A 15,205-nucleotide genomic window follows, 5' to 3' on the forward strand; every position below is an offset into this window, starting at 1 on the left:
TTCAGGCTGGATTGGAATGGAAATGGAATGGAAAATTATGAATCAAGTCTCACTCTTCTCGATTGTTTTTCTCTCTTGTATTGGTGTAATTTCCAGTTGTAACCATTACTTCTGTTTCTATCGCCAAAATATTTTTTTAGAAAACGTTTGGTTACTATTGCTAGAAGCCATTGTAAAAAGATTTTGTCCTATGGCAAAACCCGCTATTCTTAGGTCACAAAATCTCATATTTCATCTCAAAAATCCAGAGACTTCTGGAGAATCTTTAAAATTGTCTTTAATAAGGACAATTCTGTTATTCCACCTATATTGCATGGTTCAGATTTTTTCACTTCACCTCAAGACAAAGCTGAATTCTTTGCTAAAAAAATTTCATTAATATTATGTCCAGATTTCACTAGTTGTGCACTACCTGATATAACCAACAAGTAGGTTGATCTATTGCTTGAAGCTTATACTAATTCAGCTTTTGTATCTAAATTGATTTCCTTATTAGACTCTTTTACAGCTTGTGGTCTGCAAAATATACCTATTGTAGTCTTGCAGAAGTGTTCTCTGGAGCCATTGTCTTTACTTTAAAAACTATGTAAGAAACACTTCATCTCTCATCTTGAATCTAATAGCTTACTTTCTGATAATCAATAATGGATTTTGATCTTCTCATTCTACTGCCAACTTTTAACCATTGTCACATTGTTGCAATGTTGGTTCTCTTTATCTTTCCTATAAATACTATTATGGAAAATAATAAAATAACTAAAGAGCTAGTGTCTCTTGTGGTATCTACTAAAATTCATTACTCGTCATTCAATTAAGTCTCATTCTTTTACTGTGACTGTTCCTAAGTGCTCCAAAAATTATTATTTGTTTAGTTTTTTTCCTCGAATATCAGATTTTTGGAATTCTCTCACTTCTTGTTTTCCTGATTCATTTAATTTGAAATCTGAAAGTCTTCTGTAAATTGTCATCTTGCTTTATTAACTTCATCTTTTCTCTTCCAGTAACTTCCAACTCTAAGAGCGGTTGCTTGCAGTCTTGTTGGAAGTGAAGATGTTAAAAAAAACTGAGCTGAACACAAGCTAGGGTCAGAGAAAAGACACAAATTAAAAAGACAAGGTAAGTGATTAGGGTTGTCAGGAAAATAAGTTACAGAGTTAACTATCTGAATAAGAGATTGAGAAATACAGAAGTTGTAGGTTTTAGTGCTAGCAGGATCAGTGGTGTTAGAGCCAAGCCATTCAGTGTGATGAGCATTAAAGTCATTAAAACAACAATATTGGCAGAGGGGTAGAGCAAGGGAATGGTCATTTAAATCAGAAATAACATTTAATATTTTGACAAATAGATGAATTGATGCTTAAGTATACACTCAAGCATGTGACAATTAGAGTCTTTGCAAATTAAATGATCAGAGCGCTAGCCAGGAAAAACTTTAATTTAGCTTTTTTGCAATAATGGAAAACATTAGGAAATAAATAAAATAAATATAAATAATAATATAAATAAATAATAATATAAAATAAATAAATAAAAATAAAATGTCTCTTGTGCCATCTACTATTCATTCTCGTGTTACTCGTCATTCAATTAAGTCTCATCCTTTTTCTGTGACTGCTCCTAAGTGCTCAAAAAACTAATTCGTCTAGTTTTTTTCCTCGAACATCAGTTGTTTGGAATTCGCTTCCTTTATCTTGCTTTCCTGATTCATATAATTTGCAATCCTTTAAGTTGTCTGTCAACCGCTATCTTTCTTTTCCACTAACTTTAATTAATGGTTACTTGTAGCCTTGTTGGAAGTGAAGATGTTTAAAAAAAAAATAGTTAACTTTATCTTTTGAAATCATATATATTTGAATCGGATCAATTCATTTTATTCTATCTTGCAAAAATGGCAAATAGCAACAAAAAATTCTTTGAAATTAGTTTTTTAAATTGTAGAATAAAATCCTCATCAAGAATAAAATATATTTTTATATTTTATAAATATTAATTCATAAACAAAGATTATTTTCAACTTATTTCATTTTAGGCAATATTCTTTTTTGTATTTTGTATTTTTGTATTTTGCTTTTTTGTATTTATAACTTATTTGTTCGGATTAGTAGAGAGAAAACAAGAAAGAAAGCCAAGTTGTTTTTAATAAAACTTTTAAAGGAATTACTTTGATGCTTTGATCTATTTTAATTAAGTTAGTTGCTTTTAAATATTTTTTCTCAAAATTTTAGACAATTGTTTAAAAGTAAAATTTTAACATTATTGTATAAACGTTTATAGCAGTAAATATATATATATATATATATATATATATATATATATATATATATATATATATATATATATATATATTTATATATAAATATATATATATATATATATATATATATATATATATATATATATATATACATATATTTATATTGATTTGCCTTTTTATATTATAAATGTAAAATAGAAGATATGCCCAATAACTACAAAATTTTGTTATTAATTTCCATGTAGCAAATGACCAGGGCCCCAGGCTTGTCTAAAAATGAGACTTTTTGCAAACCCGGCCCCAGTAAAATGATAAGATTCAGCATGGGTTGATAGCTGGGGCTAGAAAAAAATTTATAATACTTTATATATTAAAATTTAATGTTTACATTTACTATTTATTAAATACTGGCATACATTTATATATTTTTAAACTCTAATTTACTTCCAACAAGATTGCCATTACCCTTAACCAAGTAATGAGTTACTAAGTTAACATACTAGGAAACGTATAACTAAAGACTTAGAAAGTTGTAAGTTGTATAAAAAAGAAAAATATGAAGATGCCTAAGAGTTATAAGGTTTTTTTCATGTTCAAGGAAAAAAGCTGGATTAATAAAAGTTTTTATAGCATGAAGGGACAGATACAGAAACTAGATGCAACTTGTAGAATAAAAAGTCAAGCAAGAATGAGTTATGGTTTATGGTTATAGAGATGATAGCTCATTTCACCATTGACCATGATTCTATTTGTAGATAAAAGAAAGAAATGTAAGCTTACAAAAATGGGAGAGTGGCTCAAGCTTGGCAGATAAAGCAGGTCTAATTACATTTACAATGTGCTTTTAGACTTTGTTTGACAGGATGTTGGTTGTTACTTGTCAATAGTAAATGCCAACGCTTTTGCAATATTTTTTTTGCAGTAAATAGATGAGTTTTATTGTCTGTTTTATTGTCAAAAAATGTAAGTTTAAAGTCCAGATTTTGAATCTATAAGCCATTGCAAGCCATAGGCAATTACAGAAGACAGATTAGGTTTCAATTCGGCTGCTTGTTCTAAGCAACTAAAAAGCGAAGATTTTTTGTCAAGACAAGAGTATATAGTTGAGTCATCAGCAAATTGAGTTACTTTAGATTTCATGAAGATCGTTATTGTAGATAAGAAACAATACAGGAGCAGAAATAGAACCTTGTGGAACCCTTAAAGTTACTTGAAATAAAGAAGCGGGCAGGCCTTCAAAAATAGCTTTACTACTGCAGTTAGAAAAAAATAGTTTCATAACTTCAAAACCTTAATATAAAGAAACTAATGACAAAGTGAAGACTAATCGCAGGATAGTTGGAGAGATCAAAGTGATTTTTAGAGTTTTAAAAAATTGGAACCACTTATTTAGCACTTTTTAAAAGTTAAGCAAAACTTGAAGAGAGTTCTGAAGAACTCTTTTTTAAGACTATGATAGAAATTTATTCTGGAGCACAAACTGGAGAAGTTTTTAATTGAAAATTAACTTAAGCACTGGAAGCTAGAGTGACTTGGATGTTTAACAATGGGTTCGTCTGTTTAACTGTCAGGAAGAGTATGGCCATTATATTCAAGAGTCAAATTAGAGTAAGATTTCTTTGCAAAATTTTTTTCTTTAAAATTTTTTTTGATTTTTTTGAATTTAGGTGCCCCAAGAAGACTTAATGGTCTTGTCACAGAGCATCGTGGAAGTGCATTTAACCAAGAAGTTCATGCCTCCTTTCTTACCGTGACGCGAAAATATGTCCAGAGCTCGTTTTGAACCTGGATCTCCTGCTTCTAAAGCAAGCACTCTAACCACTGTGCCACGGCTGCACAAATTAATGCCCGATGAGGGACTCGAACCCGCGGCCGTCAGATTAAAAGTCTGATGCTCTACCGACTGAGCTAACCGGGCTAACCGACTGAGCAAACCGGGCTAACTCTGCTTTATTCTGGATATTATTCAAACAACTCTGCTTTATTCTGGAGAGAAATAAAAAGATCAGAGCCATGAATTACAGATTAAATGTAAGACTTACTTTAGTTAATGACATTGTTGAAGGCTAACCAAAAGTCTCTGGAACCTAACATCTGAGAAAAGATACAAGATTTAGTAAAATGAGAAAAACAGAGCTTAACATCTGACAGGTTTTTTTTATATTGTCTTCTTGCAATAATAAAAGGGCATTTGTTCTTAAGAGAGATGTTCTTGTAAAATAGATGAAAAAAATGATTATTGTTTAAAAAAGCAACTGCTCAAAATGGTGAAAAATCTAGAGTAGAGTGAGGCTTGACTTAAAATTGAAGAGATGTAATAAAAGCCTTCAAACTTTTTTTCCAGAAGGAATAAAATCTTCCAAGATGCACTTTATGTATACATATCATGGATATAAGCATATATGTTTGCTTTTTATTTACATGTTAGCATACAATATCCTTTCATTGTTATATAAACTTTAGTATTTATATGGTGTAGTATTTGCCAAAAGAGAAGATGGTCAGAAAGATATGTGGTGTGACTCTAGCAAGACACGAAAAGGAGGAACAAAATTATTTTTAAGTATTATAAATAAAAAATAAAAACTTTCCTTAAAATATATAGTTTTTTAAGAAAGTAACTTGCATTTTAATTAAAAAAAGTTTACTAGGTTAATGGCCATAGATATACAAATATTAGTAATTTATATATCTATGTTAATGGCTGTTCTTGAAGCTTACAAGGTCATATTATAATATAAAAATGAGAAGCTCATTAGCTAACATAATAAGAAAAAGAATGTTTCCAACGAACTTAAATCGTTTCTTCATAAGGTGTACAACGTATTTGTATGTGCCTAATATAGGTTGTTTTTTTTACTATGACTTTTTGAACTCTTGGGAATTTTAAACCAATAGGGAATAACGTGTTATGTTAGGCTGGCTAACACCCTGAGGATAGTACCCATCAATACTGAAATAAGAAAGGCTACTGAAGAATACTGAAGAACGAAAGGCTAAATTTAAATTAATCTTACAATGAGCAAGCAAGTCTGAAGAGTTTTGCGAAAGGTAAAGTTCAGCTGATAAAAGATTACTTTGCAGACCACGAATACTTGTGAAAGATATATTCAAGCAGTTAGATGGTGGGATGATTTTTTATGTTTAACATTTTGGTTTACTTACGGCATGATTAAGTTTAAAAAGATTTTGACTTATTCATTGATAGAACACGACATCCGTAACAATGAGCTATTTAAGTTATAATTACTATTTAAGACTAGAAAAGTATTTACTACTTTAGAATAGTTACTGTATAATTGTATAAGTTGAAATAATTACTTTAGAAGTTTAAAAAACCTGAAAACTTACATATTTCAATTCTTGACAAACAACGTTTTATTATGTTTGTTTGGATTATTTTTTACTTTTTGTTTGTTTTATATAATGCAACCATTAAAATTTAATTTTAATTATTTATTTAGGTTTATGAGGGTTCTTTCTCTGAAGTTTTAGTGTTAAATAAATACAAGCTAAACATTTATATTTTATTGTGGATACTGTTTGGTTGCACAATGATGAAATTGTAACAAATTTTAATTTTTTGAGCCCATAACTTTTCTTTGTGTACATTAATAACAGTTTAGTAAAAACTAAATTAAAAATCTTTATATTGTGTTAACTAATTCACTAAAATAAAATATCCTTCGTTTATTTAAATTTAAAAACAATATTCTTGATTAAAACACATAATGCCGTACAGGTTCACTATTTAAAATAAATTTTTAGTAAATTTATTTAGAACCTATAAAACTTGAAAGTTTGAAAGTATACCTGCTACTAATATTGTGTTATTTTTTATATTATTTTATATATTATTATTATTATTATTATTATTTAATGTTTGCGTGATGAATATTAGGAATAACTTGGACTGACTCTTAAAACTCAAATAAAAAAATTAGCAATTTCCTATTTATTTACTTTTAAATGATACTATACTGTGTTGACTACAAATTAATCAACATTTCTTTGAACCAGAACCAGTGACAAGTAGTTTTGATTAAGCCATCCCAGACTTTGCGGATGAAGACCGTCATGACATTGATGCTGTTGTGGGGATTCTCACAGGCCTTGGACCGGATATATGCATATATGGAGAACTGAGCATGTATTTTTAGACAAAAAATACGAGATTTTTAATCTTTAATTTAATTTAATTTAAAAATAAGAGATTTTTACTAATCAATTCTTGAATTTTTTTTGGCATGTGATTTGTTGCACCATCTTGTTATTTACCAACTGATGAAGACGGTAAATAACAAGATCAAAGCAAAAAACCATTACTGATCATATTTCTTCAAAATACTTAGTAATTTGTCGGATTTTTGTCTGTTGACCTTCAGATTCTCAGAAAAAAAATGTCGTTTTGTAGTGGCCATATACTTGGCCTTGAGAATCTTCTTAACAAGAGCACATTTGGTAAAATCACTTAAACTATGTTCCTGGGTCACCTTTCTCATTTTCTAAACTGGGTTTTTCCGAACTCAATCTCTTACAGCCCAGATGAACTTTTTAGTTCTGACTGACTTTCATTATGCTTGCGTTTAGGTGTAGCAGACTTTAAATGCCAATTTATCATATTGTAAACTTTGATTTTACAACTGTTTAATTATGTTTGGGGAATGAACCCTGTTTATGTTGAGATCATTGCAAAATTCTAAGAAGGTATCTTATTAGTATGTATGAATATTTGTTTGTTTTGATCATTAAGGCATAAATATCTAAGTTTAGTTATATGACTTGGTTAATTGATGTCTGAAAAGTTCAAAATTATAGCGCCGAAGTAAGTCCAGAAATTTGCCACTGTGTGTAATAACATTTTAAAAGTAATATTGTTGCACTAATTTATGAAAGTGATCCATAAACAACATTACTAATTATAATATATCAAAAGATAATTAAAATATTACCGGAAGACGTTGCAGAAAGTTTCGTTGTATCAGCTAAATTAAAAATGTTAAAACAAAAAATATTTTCTATATTACTAAAAAGTTTGAATAATTACTATATTAAATTAGAAAAATTACTATAAAAATGCAAATAATAAAACAATTAGTGCATAAATTAAAAAATTCTTTATAATTTTACTTAAGTTAATCTGTGACAAAATTGATCTCTCATTGAAACAAAAAAAAATGTTTTACCAAGTTTGTTAGGAATAATAATAGAAATAACTTTTTAAGATAATTTAGATTCTTTTTTAGCTTTGGAAAAATAAAGTTATGAGTAATGATAACTATGTTTAAACATTAAAATAAAAAGAAACACGAACTGAATTTATTTTAAAATATGCTAATATTTTTTATTAAAGCAGTTGAAATATAAGTTTTATAGTGTTATAAAAAAACAACCTAACACAAAGACTGTAATATGTATTCCACTTGATGATAAAATAAATTCTAATGATTATAAAAAAATGTTGTTTTAGTTGTTATTTGCAATATTTTATATTTGTTAATAATTGCAGTGTGATATATATATTTTATATTTGTTAAATATTTTATATTTGTTAATAGTTGCAGTGTGATATATATATATATATATATATATATATATATATATATATATATATATATATATATATATATATATATATATATATATATATGCATATATGTATACTTTTTTTAAAATAAAAATTCCATATTTTTTTATGAATATAAGTTTTATGCTCTAAACAATCATTAGTTAAAAATATAATTTTTGTTTGTCAAATTTTTTTCATAAAAAAAAAAAAATTTTCAGAAATTTCTAGTCTAATGGCTTGTGGTTATCAAATAGGAATTAGTTCTTGTACATTTAGAATGTAACTGCATTCAGAAAGTTTAAGAACAACTCTGAATGCAATTACATTCAGAGTCGTTTTTAAACTTTTTTGAATTCATTAAAAATTATTTTGTAATTGTTTTTATAAGTTTTGCAATATAGCTTGAACTGCTGTAGCTAACTTATGTGCTATGACTTTTATGTGCTATGGTTAAAAAATTTATGCAGTGGATTCAACTGATTCAAAAAAGTTCTTTAAATAAAAGCTCAGCAGTATATGTAAAGGACAAAGTGATTAAGGAAATAGCGCTTATAGAGCAAGTGTTTGCACTAAACAACATAATTACATTTGCTATGATTATGGAATTGCTATGATTATGGATTGTGGACCTCTGTGTGAAACGAGTTCTAACATAAAAAAAGACAATTACAAACCTCAATCAAGAAAATGAGGATTTATCATCAAACCATAGCAAAGAACAATCAAATGCAGAGAATAACATGTCAGCATACACATCTCAGAGTATTTATATATATTTATATACAAAGTTTTCATATTGAAATTAATGAATATTTTTTTTTTAACATCACTCAGCTATGTTTATTACATAAAGTAGGAAAATTAAAAAAAATAACTTTTTACATAGATTGCCGTAATATTCAAACTTACTCTAGCAAAACCATTACACGTTTATGTAACAATATCATACATAGATATTACAAACATGTTAAATAATCTGTTAAAAAATTATCATTTGTTTAAAGCAGTAGAAGTTTATTTGAAAATAATACTAACCAAAATGTATAACCATATATAAATAATAATAATATAATATGATAATAATAACCATCTCCTCTATTCACATGTGTCAAAATAAAATCATTTTTCAGTTTTTTATTTTTCTAAAAGTTTAAAAGTCGGGAAAACTTTTTTTCTTTAATTTGCTATCGTAATTACTCGGAAACCATAGTTCCTTTAAAAATAATTTTATCCCTATCTAGTAGAAAATTTAATTTTAATACCGATTATATATCTATTTTTTTTTGTACAGTTTTTTTTCGTTTTATGGTTAAAAATTAGACCAAAAAGTAAGAAAAATTAATATTAAGTTTATTTTGGTAAAACCAAAATATATTTTCAAGTTTAATAATATTATCCAAATGCAAAAATATTTTTAAAGTATTTTTTTTGCGCCAATGTATTAGGAAGTCCATAATAGATAAAATATTTATCATAAATTAAAAATTAAATGTTAACTGAAAATGATGTTGCTAATTGCGTTCTATTGGCATAAGTAAAATTGACATAGAAATAGAAACTTTTAAATATTAGTATGTAAAAAACTAATGGAAATAGAATACATTAAACAAAAAAATAGAGCATACAAACTAAAAGACCTATAGTTTAGCCTTATTTATCCAGAACAACTATATGATTTAATAAAAATACATTCAATAACCTTATCTTTTGTTTTTCTACATCAATTCTCATTCAACATTATGTAAAAAAACTTATGTTTTCACCTATGTTAATCTATAACGAACTCCATATTAAAATAAAGATGATGAAATTGATACGCTTGAAATGTTTAATTTAGACTAATTAATTCTTTTAAAGTAAATTATTAAAAAAATTGTAAACTTAATTGTATTATTAAATTTTTTAACTATCTTATTTAGTAAATTATACTTCAATACTTAAATTAGAGAAAGAATATCGAAATAAACAAAAACGCAACAACATTAGTTATTATAATATTTGACTAAACAAATATCTTTAACAAGTTATTTTAATTAAAAGAGCGTTATAAACATAGTTAACAAACTATTATGAAATTAAGAGCCCTTAAACTTAGGTCAGCATTAAGCAATGTCAACATTAAAGTCAATATACATTAATTTATCATAAACATTAATCTTAATATCTAAAAATGTTGCCAAACAATACCACACGCCTAAAATATTTACACTTCTTATGTAAAATATTGGAGAAAATGTCTTTAATTTCTATTATCATAAATGTATTAATAACTTATGTAATATTTTTTTTCTTACATATAGATAAAGAAATTATATATATTACATTCATTATGTAAATATATGTATATATGTTGATATATATACATATATATATATATATATATATATATATATATATATATATATATATATATATATATATATATATATATATATATATATATATATATATATATATACACACATATATATATATATACATATACATTATATATATATATATATATATATATATATATATATATATATATATATATATATATATATATATATATACATATACCTATACATATATATATATATATATATATATATATATATATATATATATATATATATATATATATATATATATATATATATATATATATATTAAGTTTTTTAATAATTTCTTAAATATTTTAACTTAATAAAAAAAAAATTACAATATTATTTTAAATTTTAATTTTTTCTAAGTGCTTGAACCTATTAAGATTATAATATGTTATGTAAACCTCAATCATTAACAGTTTTGTCAAAAAATTGCATTGATGCTTTTCTTTTAGTAGAAGTTTTAAAAAATGAAATAGAATACACACCATGAATTTTGTCAATTATTTCTTTAAAATAAAATTTCTTTAAGTTGAATTCAAAAAGTTTAACTTGTTAAATTAGAAAAAACAATACAGGTTTTATTCAAAATAACCGAAGTATATTATTATATAATTGAATATTTGTAATAACACCCAAATGTAGAAATATTTTCAAAGTATTTTGTTAAACCAATATATCAGAGTAACCCACAAAGAGATTAACCAGTTATCATAAATTGAAAGTTAAATGTTACCTGAAGACAATGTTGCTGTTTGCGTTGTATTAGCGAAAGTTAAATTGACATAAAAGCTTTTAAATATTACTTTATGAAAACTTAATGAAAAATAAATACATTAATCAAACCATTAATGACCAATATTTTTTCAAATAAATGGACCAACAAAATTAATTGTTTTTAAATGCTTAGATATTGACATATTAAGAATAAAAAAAAAGTCTGTTACAAATCTAAATGTTATTAATTTGATTGATTCTTAGTTGATTTAATATAATAATATTGTTATAAGATTATTTTCCTGAACTATTTCGGGCTAATACATAATGAAACGTAAAATATGTGACTGCACGAGTTATTTTGGGATCCGTCTTTTTGGACCATATAGCATGACCCAAGATATCTCGGGCCTGGTCCTAAAGGATTTAAAATAACAGAGCATAAATAATAAAAAACTACAAACTCAATCTCTTATTAAAACAAATATGATGTATTAAATTTGCCTGCAATATTTAATTAAGGTTAATGCATTCTGAGACAGTAAACTATTAAAAATAGTATACTAAATTATTGTTAAGTATTTCAAAATTTTTTTATTTAATACTTTATAGTTCAAAACTAAATTAGAAATATAGGAACAAAATAACAGCAAAAAAACAATTGCATTATTTATTATAATATTTAACTGAACGAATATCATCAACTTGGTATTTTAATTTAAAGATTATAGTTATGAACATATTTAACACACTTTTCTGAAAAAAGCAGCCCTTTAAACTTAAGTCATCATTTAACAATGTCACTATTAAAGCCTATGTGCATTAACTTATCACAAACGTTATTCTTAATCTCCAAAAATGTTGGCAAACTGTTCTAAACGTTGAAAAATATTTAAACGTCTTATTAAAAACTGTCTAATTTTTATTATTATTAATGCAATAATATTTTTAGTAATAATATTTTTCATATATATAAATAGAGGATATCTACATATATTACATATATTATGTAAATATATGTATATATGTATATATATATATATATATATATATATATATATATATATATATATATATATATATATATATATATATATATATATAATGCATAAATACACATTTGTATATACATATATATATATTTATAAATATCCATATACATATATATAAATATATATACATATATACATATATATATATATATATATACATATATATATATATATATATATATATATATATATATATATATATATATATATATATATATATATATATATATATATATATATATATGTATATATATATATACATATATACATTTAGCTTGGTGTGATAACTATCCCAGCTTATTGTTTATAAATTGTTCAGTAGCCAGAAACAATAACAGTGGTTATAATCTAATGATTTTATATTTTGGTCAAATATTCTGAAATTTATAATAATTTTTTAAATGTATAAAGTAATTTGAAAAAAATTTTAATATTTATCTAAATTATAATTTTTTACACATGCTTGAACCAATAAAGATCCTAGTAAGTTATATAAATCTAAATCATTAAGAATTTTGTCAAGAAATTGCATTGATACTTTTTTTTTGAAAGAAGTGAAAAATAAAAAAGAAAACACACCACAAGTTTTGTCAACTATTCCCTAAAAATAAAAATTCTTTCAGTTGAATTGAAAAATGTCTCATTTGTTTAAAACAAAAAAAAACAGTAAAGGTTTTATTTGAAATAACCAAAATATATTATTATATATTTGAATATTTATAATAACACACTTATGTAGAAATTTTTTCAAAGTGTTTTTTTGCACCAATTTTTTAGAGTAACACAAAAAGATATGACCGAATTACCATAACTTAAAAGTTAAATGTTACCTGAAGACAATGTTGTTGTTTTCATTGAATTAGCTAAAGTAAAATTAACATTGAAACTTACAAATATTTCTTTATGAAAACTTAATGGAAATTACATACATGTAATTAATTAGCAGAGCATAAATTATAAAAGACTTATGCTTTCACTTATGCTAACCCGTAATAAATTCAATCTCTTATTGAAACAAATATAATGCATTAAATTTGTCATTATATAATTATCTCAATATTTAACTAAGGTTAATGCATTCTGTGAGAATAAACTATTAAAAAGTTAGTATACTAAACTATTATTAAGTATTTTGCAATTTTAGTATATTATTATATGATTGAATATTTATAACACCCAATGTAAAAACATTTTCAAATTATTTTTCCTGAACCAATATATCAGAGTAACCCACTAAGAGTTTAAACAGCTATCATAAATTGAAAGTTAAATGTTACCTGAAGACAATGTTGCTGTTTGTGTTGTATTAGCTAAAGTAAAATTTACATAAAAACTTTTAAGTATTACTTTATAAAAACTTGATGGAAATTAAATACATTATTTAAAATAACAGAGCATAAATAATAAAAAACTTATCATTACTTGGCTACTTATGATGAACTTATTAATTATTGTTAATGAAACTTATGATTAATTAATTACTAAGTTTTTTATTATGATAAATAATTAAAAGCTTAGTAATTAATTAGCAGAGCATAAATTATAAAAGACTTATGCTTTCACTTATGCTAATCTGTAGCAAACTCAATCTCTTATTGAAACAAATATGATGCATTAAATTTGTCTTTATAAAATTGTCTCAATATTTAACTAAGGTTAAGGCATTATGAGAGAATAAACTATTAAAAAGTTAGTATACTAAATTATTAATAAGTATTTTGAAATTTTATTATTACATAGTTTATAGTTCAAAACAAAGAAATATACGAACAAAATAAACAACAAAAAAACAATTACATCATCTATAGTAATATTTAACATAAGAAATATCATTGACAGGATATTTTTATTAAAAAACTGTTGTTATAAACATATTTAACACACTTTACTGAAAAAAGCAGCCCTTAAAACATAAGTCACCATTTAACAATGTCATAATTAAAGCCCATGTGCATAAACTTATCACAAACGTTTTTCTAATTCTTCGAAAATGTTGGCAAACCATACCAAACGTTAAAATATTAACACTTCTTATGGAAAATATTAAAAACTATATATCTACTTTTTATTATTATAAATGTAATAATAATTTTAGTAACAATTTTCTTATTATATATATAGAGGATTTCTATATATTACATATATTATGTAAATATATGTATATATGTGTTTATATATATATACATATATATATATATATATATATATATATATGTATATATATATATATATATATATATATATATATATATATATATATACATATATATATACATACATACATATATATATATATATATATACATAAATGTATATATATATATATATATATATATATAAATATATATATATATATATATATATATATATATATATAAATATGTATAATGAGATATATATATATATATATGTATTTTTATGTATATATATATATATGTATAAATATATATATATACATGTATATAAATATATTTGTATATATATATACATGTATGTATATATATATATATATACACAAGTATATATATATATATATATATATATATATATATATATATATATATATATATATATATATATATATATATATATATATATATATATATATATGTATATATATATATTCATATATGTATATACATACATACATTGATTTATGCCGTTGTTCCTGCATTTAATTCGATGTTTAACTTTCCTAGTTCAAATAAACTGTTTAGTAGCCAGGTACAGTAACAGTAGTTGTAATGTAATAGTTTTATATTCTTTTCAAATATTCTAAAGTTTTTTATAATTTAATAATTGTTTTAACTAAATAAAAAAAAAATTCAATATTTTTTAAAATTAAATTTTTTTAAGTGCTTGAACCTGTTAAGATCTGAATAAGTTATTCAAACCTAAATCATTAACGGTTTTATCAAAAATTTGCATTGATGCTTTTCTTTTAATAGAAGTTTCAAAAAACGAAATAGATTACACACCATGGATTTTATCAATTGTTTCTTTAAAATAAAATTTCTTTAAGTTGAAATGAAAAAAGTTTTACTTGTTTAAGTTAGAAAAAGCAGTTCAGGTTTTATTTAAAATGACCAAAGTATATTATTATATGATTGAATATTTATAACACCTAAATGTAGAAATATTTTCACAATATTTTCCTGAACCAATATATCAGAGTAACCCAGAAAGAGTTCAAACAGCTATCATAAATTGAAAATTAAATGTTACCTGAAGACAATGCTGCTGT

General features: G+C 23.9%; 1 protein-coding gene and 1 non-coding gene across 27 annotated transcripts in view; both read right to left on the minus strand.

The window, feature by feature from the left end:
* Window positions 1–15,205, minus strand: part of LOC136075442 (uncharacterized) — a 131,096-nt gene that overhangs the window by 15,807 nt on the left and 100,084 nt on the right. For 20 of the 26 annotated variants that reach the window (XM_065788661.1, XM_065788649.1, XM_065788650.1 and 17 more), the window contains 4 exons: window positions 15,187–15,205; window positions 13,239–13,271; window positions 12,792–12,824; window positions 7,207–7,239 (listed from right to left, as the gene is read on the minus strand). The exon at window positions 15,187–15,205 is cut by the window's right edge and continues 14 nt beyond it. In XM_065788661.1, the coding sequence (XP_065644733.1) occupies window positions 7,207–7,239; window positions 12,792–12,824; window positions 13,239–13,271; window positions 15,187–15,205 (118 nt within the window). Of the gene's footprint in view, window positions 1–7,206; window positions 7,240–10,928; window positions 10,962–12,791; window positions 12,825–13,238; window positions 13,272–15,186 lie in introns of all 26 variants that reach the window. The other 6 variants (XM_065788666.1, XM_065788664.1, XM_065788655.1 and 3 more) reach the window with 3 other exon arrangements.
* On the minus strand, window positions 4,100–4,172 carry trnak-uuu (transfer RNA lysine (anticodon UUU)). The gene has a single exon. It is a non-coding gene; the product is annotated as a tRNA-Lys (tRNA).

This window comes from Hydra vulgaris, chromosome 01, assembly GCF_038396675.1.
Source record: "Hydra vulgaris chromosome 01, alternate assembly HydraT2T_AEP".
Classification (NCBI taxonomy): domain Eukaryota; kingdom Metazoa; phylum Cnidaria; class Hydrozoa; order Anthoathecata; family Hydridae; genus Hydra; species Hydra vulgaris.